The sequence below is a fragment of the Sinocyclocheilus anshuiensis genome, unplaced genomic scaffold (assembly GCF_001515605.1).
Source record: "Sinocyclocheilus anshuiensis isolate Anshui unplaced genomic scaffold, SAMN03320099.WGS_v1.1 scaffold51, whole genome shotgun sequence".
In the NCBI taxonomy this organism is placed as follows: domain Eukaryota; kingdom Metazoa; phylum Chordata; class Actinopteri; order Cypriniformes; family Cyprinidae; genus Sinocyclocheilus; species Sinocyclocheilus anshuiensis.
In genome coordinates, this window is record NW_015548296.1 from 1,640,741 (window position 1) to 1,648,803 (window position 8,063).

The 8,063-nt window shown below is 37.7% G+C and overlaps 1 protein-coding gene across 3 annotated transcripts in view; it reads right to left on the reverse strand.

The window, feature by feature from the left end:
* Positions 1-8,063, reverse strand: part of cdh4 (cadherin 4, type 1, R-cadherin (retinal)) — a 263,794-nt gene that overhangs the window by 17,675 nt on the left and 238,056 nt on the right. For all 3 annotated transcript variants that reach the window (XM_016443676.1, XM_016443673.1, XM_016443674.1), the window contains exon 9: positions 1,233-1,370. In XM_016443676.1, the coding sequence (XP_016299162.1) occupies positions 1,233-1,370 (138 nt within the window). The remainder of the gene's footprint in view (positions 1-1,232; positions 1,371-8,063) is intronic.

An 8,063-nucleotide genomic window follows, 5' to 3' on the forward strand; every position in this document is an offset into this window, starting at 1 on the left:
TGTGTTGTCTCCGGTGCAGGGGAAGACAAGAATGTCTCCGATTAAGCGATTGAGGTGTTTTGTTGCTGAATGTAATAATGAACACAGCAGTCGCCATTTACTCCCGACATCTGAGCCGCTGAAGACGTAGAGGATTTACATTACATTCGTTTTTGAAAGGAATGCGCCGATCCCCGATCTGCCTAAATCCGTTTAAGTTCGTGCGAAGTTCGGGCTGAAGTTTACAGTCTGCTCGTCACCCCACGGAAGAGAGGGGTGGGGTCAGCAGAGCTAATTAGCATTTAAAGCAACATGGACCAGAACGGCGTGCTGAAAACAGCTGATTTTGGCAGGGTAAAAAGGGTGTTTTTTACACTACCATTGAGAAATTTGGTAACACTTTCTATGAAGCCCATATTTATAATACATTATAAGGGTATTCGTAAGGCATTATAATGAATGCATAATGCATTATAAAAGCCCTTATAATATGTTATATCATCTTATGAATATTCATAAGAACAGTTTTAATGTTTTATAATATTTACTTATTTGTGTCAGATATCAGATCAGATGAATGTGTAATAAGACATATTTGCTTATATGTCTATATTATATATTATATATATATTATATATTATAACTATTTTTAATGTAATATCAGTTTGATTATTTTCATGGTTCCCCAACAGACAAACTGACTATAAGTAACTCTGCAAGTACGTCAACATTCTACCAACCCTAACCTTAACCTAAGCCTACTAATACTCTAATGAGAGTTAGATGACATGTAGTTGTAAATTAATGAGAGATAGTTGACATGTAGTTGTAAATTAATGAGTTAGTTGACGTAGTTGTAAATTAATGACAGTTAGTTGACATGTAGTTGTAAATTAATGAGAGTTAGTTGACATGTAGTTGTAAATTAATGAGTTAAATTTTAGAAGAAGAAGAAGAATCAGAATCAGAATGAGCTTTATTGCCAGGTATGTTTAACCAAAGTATGTTATAGACTTTTCATTAAGACCCTAAAGAATCATATCAACTTGTGGAAAATGGGCATCCGATGACCCCTTTAAAAGAAACTTTTCAGTACGGAATGAAATATAGTTGATTTGCAATCTTCACTTTTAATTGCATCCTTTTCAGAGAGTTTTTGTGCATGTAGCACACCTATGATATGTTAAAATGTTGCCTACGTAGATATTAGAACACATTTTATGGTATGTAAATGTAAGTTGTAGGGTACTCACTGTTTTTGAGTCCAGCTCCGGAGGGTTATCGTTGATGTCAGTGATGCTTATGAGGGCCGTGGCAGTGTTGGACAGGCCGAAGTTCAGGCTGCCCTCCATATCGGTGGCCTGGACTATAATGGTGTATTGAGACACTTTCTGAAACACAACAGAACATGGCCATTTTAATCAACACATCACACATGCAAATCAGGACTTAGTAAATGAGGATTTACCACATATTTTATACAGTTACAATTAAAACAATAATAATAAAAAATATTAATTATGTTTTTTTTCCCCTCCTTTTCTTTTTCCCGACACAAAAAATGTGTTATATTTAACTTCACTTCTGGGAATGACTGTACAGAAATGATATCAGATGGCAGATTAAAAATTGTTACTGAATAATTACTAGGTTATATCAAAATAATATAGTAAATTGTAATATATACAATGTCTTTTTTAAGTGTATTGTACTGTTTTGCATTTTGTAATGTCTGTTTTATTGTTCTGCTAATGGACCTTGAGTCTATTTTGAGTCTATATATTTTCAGATTTAATTTTAGTTTTAATAATGTAGTTTTTATTTATTTCAGCATTATTTTAATGAACAAAAACAAATGTGAATAGTCTTAGTTTTTGTTAACAATATCAACACTGCTCCCAAATACCATGGTATTACTACTAGTACCAAAAGTTAGTGTTTTCCCTAAAGTATGACTACAAACCTTATTCATCCATTTTCTGTGATGGAACAGCCGAGCGGTCCAGAAGTTTGGCATCTAAGCCTGAATAAAGCCGTCTTACAAAGACTTTGAGACTGTGTATATTTGGGAAATGGCGGCTCTTTGTGTTTGTCTGTGGATACGTCTGTCTGTCTGTCTGCTTGCATGCAGGCTTTTCTGTTAATTAGGACAAGAGGATACAGTGAGCTTTGTTTTGCTTTGATACTTTGTCACTCACTATTTATGGAAAGACACACACCCACACGCATACACACACAGATAATCAGTGCGCAAAAACAACTCTTCATCAACGGACATGAACCAGCCTGTTTGTAACCACGGATGAAAAGCAGGGGTTGCGAGGGCAACAGATGGATAGAAACATGTGCGCACACACACATTGAAGTGTTTGTTGTTGCATGGCCAATGTTCCTTTGTGCACAGATCTGAAACTGTTCCCCTGTCCATGCTCAGGTGAATCTGACTCCAGTTAGTCCACACTGGGAGGAGACAGAGAGCTGAGCCTGAGCCAAAGCCTCTCCTCTACCTCTTTCAGCTCCAGCCGTATTAATCCAGTTGGCCAAAAGCCTTCTGTTGTTGCAGACAGGAAGTGGGGGGAGTCAAGGACAAGTCAGCGTTCCACTGAGAATGGTCTGGGGACGGGTGTCTTGTAGGGAGGTGGCTGACTGCTACTGTGAAGCTACGAATACCCTCGCAAGAGCTTGCTGGAGATCTTGATGGTTTTACTTTGATGGCTTCCTTTTGGTTTAGCAGATGTGTATTGTGCATAATTAGCAGCATAATTATGCTTCTAAAGCCAGATTCATACATGTGTGTATCCTTCACAAGAAAAAAATATATATATTGTGCCTAACATTTAATGATTTTTTTTATCTGACCAAAAATACACTAAAAATACAGAAATATTGTGAAATAATGTTGCAATTGAAAATAAAAGTTTTATTAATATATTTTAAAATTAATTTATTCCTGTGATGGCAAAGCTGAATGCACAGCAGCCAATTACTCCAGTCTTCAGAGTCACATGACATATCAGAAATTGCTCTATGTTGATTTGTAACTTTAGAATTTTTTTTTTATTATTATCAATGCTAATAAAATAGTTAAATAGTTGCTTAACAATTTTGTGTAAACTGTGTTTTTTCTAGGATTCTTTGATGAATAGAAAGTTCAAAACAAACAGCATTTATTTAAAATATAATTTTTTTGTAACGTTATAAATGTCTTTATTGCCACTTTCGATCAATTTAAAGGGATAGTTTACCCAAAAATGAAAATTCTGTGATTGAAACACATTGTCACTGTCAACTGAAATGATCCCAGGCCCAGACTAGTAAAGACATTGTGAAAATAGTCCATGTGACATCAGTGGTTCAACCATATTTTAACAAGTAATTTAATAATGTCCTTACTCGGATTTAATCAAAAATATATTAATCTGTGTTCCAAAGATAAACGAAGGTCTTATGGGTTTGGAATGAGGGTGAGTAATTAATGACAGAATTTTTAATTTTGGGGTGAACTGTCCCTTTAATGTATCCTTGTTGAACATCAATTTATTAAAAAATGTTGAGAGTAGCATGTATCCTTCTCGATATTGGACAATTCTCTGATATTCAGCTGTTGGTGGAAGTTTCAAAGTAAATTAATTCATTAATGTCTATTTTTTTTAAACTTCTGATTCCATTTCTAATAGGAAATATGCACTGTAGTCAATAAATATTCATTTGGTTATCTCTAAAGCTCACTTGCATTTGTTCTAGCTCAATGGACGTGACCTTATGATGCCTGGAAGCCTGTCTGAAACCAGTTTCCTTAGCGGGAACCTTCATTCAAAAACTGTTTGTTAATTAACTGACTGACTGGACAAGTCTTTCAGAATCTTTTTGTCTTCCCATCCATATTTCCCTCTCCCTCAGGTAGCTGTATTTAAGAGGCAGGTCAGGGACTCTTCAGAGGAGCGCTCACGGTTTTAAAGCACTTAAAGAACCACAGAGTACTGCAGACACACACTGAGAAGTCATTAAAACCTGCGTCTTCTCGTTAATATTGCCCAGTTCGGCTCTATTAATGAGAACTCAATAGCGGCTGACCTTTATTAACACCATAATGAAATATCAATACTGTCTCCTCTGGTTATGCTCTGCAGAGAACAAGAGAAACAAATCAGTGTGTAATTAATCTCGCACACTTTTCATACAGCGCCGGCTGCGGGGATGGAGAACGTGACGCTAAGAGATGAGCTTAAACACATTTCCAGTCCTGAAGAGAATGTAAAACGATTACACCTCAGGACAACTGGCAGAATCTCGGCGACTTGAGAGCAGATCCAGCGAGAGCCGAGTTTCAGACTCTCACATGCTTGAGTCAACTGTTAGGAGGAGCATTTCACAGCCCAACGGGCCCTGACCTCACTTCTCCCCGACACCTCGCTCGTTCCCTCGGGAGAGAAGGGAATAGGAGAGGTGATAAGGGGAAGGAGAGGAGGAAAGTGACGGTGGAGAAGATGATAGTGGAGAGAGTGCAACCAGAAGTTATGATTCTCCTCATCTCTCACATGCAGGAAGCTTTGGATCATCTGGGAATGACTGGGACACACGCACATGTACTTCACACCGATCGATTCCCTAATCAGGCGCGGCAGAGTGGACACGTTCTAACCCAGACCTGACACAACAAGGTAAGCGCACACACACACACACACACACACACACACACACACACACACACACACTCACGCGCAGAGCCCACACTTCACACCGATCGATTTCCTAATGAGGTGCGGCAGAGTGGACACGTTCTAACCCAGACCTGACACAACTAGGCAAGCGCGCACACACACACACGCATGCACACAGACCACATGGCCTCTGGCAGAGACAAGAGACAGGTAATGAAAAGCAACAGCCTGGACAATCTGGCTCGAACAGATTCACAGAGCTGCACAGACAGACATGCAGGGCTTTTAACACACACAGACAAAAGACACAGCACTGCCACTGCAGAACTTTTAAGCGCTTTGATTTTATGTGATTCAAATCCGTGACCAAACACTGTGATACATCAATAAGATAAATGAAATGAACATTTATGCTACATTTGGTTGAAAAGCACCATGGGATTTAAAGGGATCATTCATGTATAAATTCAAACTCTGTCATCATTAACTCATCCTCGTGTCTTTTGAAATTGATGACTGACTTTCTTTTGTAAAACACAAAAGGAGATGTTTATAACAGATTGTCCAAGCTGCTCTTTCTAGTGGTGGACCGATATTTTAATGGCCAATGCCGATATCGAAGGGAGCAGAGTGGTCAATGACCGATACCATAAACTAATGAAGACGGAGAATGGTAGCTGTTGTTCATCTGTGCTGGCATCCTCTGTACAGTCAAAATAAAAGTCCTGCTTCTTATCAGCCAAGCAGAAAAACGTATCGGCTAATGCCAATAATTAAAATAATGACAGATGTATCAGCCCTGGTCACATATCAGTTGACCACTACTCTTTTCCAAGTACATTTCAGCCTGTTTTTTCTAATAAAAATTGTGATCAAAATTTAAAACGTTTTTTTTTTTTCAAATGTCAAGGGCCAGATTTACCAACAGCTTGCTACAGCGCAAACCGTCTTTTGGCGTTAAAATAGTACTGTCAAGATTTACTAAAGATGCGCAGTGAAGAATTAGTGCTGAAAAGGCAGGGTCACACTAAATTTTGTGCCTGATCTCATTGAATATGCATTTGTAGGAGTTTCCCTTTCAGATGCAAAATTTATGGGTGGATAATATTAAAATGAATCACGCAATGTGATTTACTAACGTTTGTGCTCGTCAAATTACTGGTATTTGTGTTAATATTATACGCCCAAAAAAAGCATGCGGTAATTTGCACTGCTCTTGGTAGATTGCGCTGGTCATTATGGAAATGATCTGGCTGCGTCTGTGTTCTTTTAACGTGCGGTCAGTAAATCATTGTCAGTAAATCACCCGTAGAATTTTCCCCTCCCATCTGTGCTTTTATTAGGGCTGGGTAAAAAATATCGATATCTCGATTTTAATCAATTCTCATTTTTACAGAACGATATTGATTCTTAAATCCCAAGAATCAATTGTTCTAGCCTGTTTTTTTTTTCTTTCAGTTAATGGACGGAACATTGAAGGGCACCTCCCATCCAATAAATCGCAATATCTCATGTAATCGCTCAATCAGTGTTTCAGACGTGCAAAGACGTCAATATAACGGCTTGTAAACAATGTCACCTAACGTCACATTTACCTCAGAAAAACATATTCGGTGACCATAAACTCATTAGTCAGATAGAAAAATAAACTGTAGAGAGGGGCATTTTGCTAAATGTATGCACCATATAACATATACATTATCATTTTTTACTGTTCTTCAATGTTTATGTTTGAATAAATCCATCAAGTTTTTATGACAGCCACCATTTAAATGTTTATATTTAAAAAAACGAATTGAAGTAGAAATATTATTATGTAATTGTAACTTTATTATTTTAAAAACTTCATTAAGTGTAACTTTATCAGTTGTACTACAAATCAGTCAATTTTACCCTTAAATAGTATAGTAATGTAGTACCAACTGACTCTCATGTATATTTTACAGCATTAGTTGATTTTTTTTTTCTTGAGAAAATTTGGCATGTACTGTACCTGATATGTATCCAAAATAATCGATATTGAATCGAATCGGTAATCAAATCGAATTGCAAGCTTGTGAATGAGAGTCGAATCGAATCGTGAAATTGTTGTCAAAACCCAGCCCTGGCTTTTATGCAATTGTACTCTAACACTAATTTGCCGTTTACTAAAACTGGCCCCAAGTGTTTATTTTCGTGAATGCTTTTTGTCATTTTTGAACCTGACAGTCTCTGGTCCCCACCCACTTTCACTGTGCAGAAATGAGAAATGTGAACATTCTTCCAAATGTCTCCTTTTGTGGTTCACAGAAAAAAAGTAAGTCATAATGGTTTGGAATGACATGAGGGGGAATAAATTATTCATTTTAACCGCTCTCTGCAGAAATCTGTCTTTTCTAAACTCGTAAAAAAACACACACATCCAATTTCATTTAATTCCTGTCTGATATTATAGATTCATGCGGTGCTATTAAAGGGAAAAGAGAACAAATAAAATGACAGAAATGGGGATGGCTGGTTGTAAAGTGCATAAGATGGACATATTTGCCATGAGGGGCATAAGACAAAATGACAGTTGCAGTAAAAGGCATGCAGCGCAAAAAGACGGGGAGAGGGGCTGCTTGTTAGCTGCTGTAATCAGACAGGTGATGGCGAGCAGGTTAAGAGGTGTGTGGAGGTGATGGGGTCTCGGTGTGAGAGGGTAATTGGTATTCAGACCTGATCAGATGTGTGTGACATTAAAGTGAATGTGAACTCCCACCAATGCAAGCGACTGCTCCAGTCTTCTTCAACCCACTAATTACTGCATAAATATTCCAATTAGACGACAGGTACTGATGAAGGAGGATTATGCTCCTGATGACAAAATGTGTATGTGAAGGAGACAGATGGATATGCAGAGAGGCAAATGTTAGGATGGGTATATGTGTGTGTAGACAGCTGCGTATCTCCCATGTACTCCCCGTTGGGTAAAACACTGAAAGTTCAGGAGGAGCATATTCATACAAGCCCTCCAATCTAAACACTAAGTGGATTAAACAGCAATGCCTCAGTCCATTTAAAAAAAAAATTTCCACTTCTGTTTCCACATTTCTTAAAGCGTTTTTCACACACTGGGAAAACACACCCGGAGCAGTGGGCAGTCATTTTTGGGGGTTTGGTGCCTTGCTCAAGGGTCTCACCTCAGTCGCGGTAGGTGAAGGTGGAAAGAGCACTGTACATTCACTCCACTTCCACTGTTTTAATTTAAAATAACTGTTTTATATTTTAACATATTTCAGAAGACATAATCTATTCATGTGATGGCAAAGCTGAATTTGTAGTCTTGTGTAACATGATCCTTCAGAAATGATTCTAAAATGCTTATTTGGAAACAAAATTAGCATATTTATTATTATCAATGTTGAAAACAGTTGTGCTGCTTAATATTTTTGTGGATGTAGT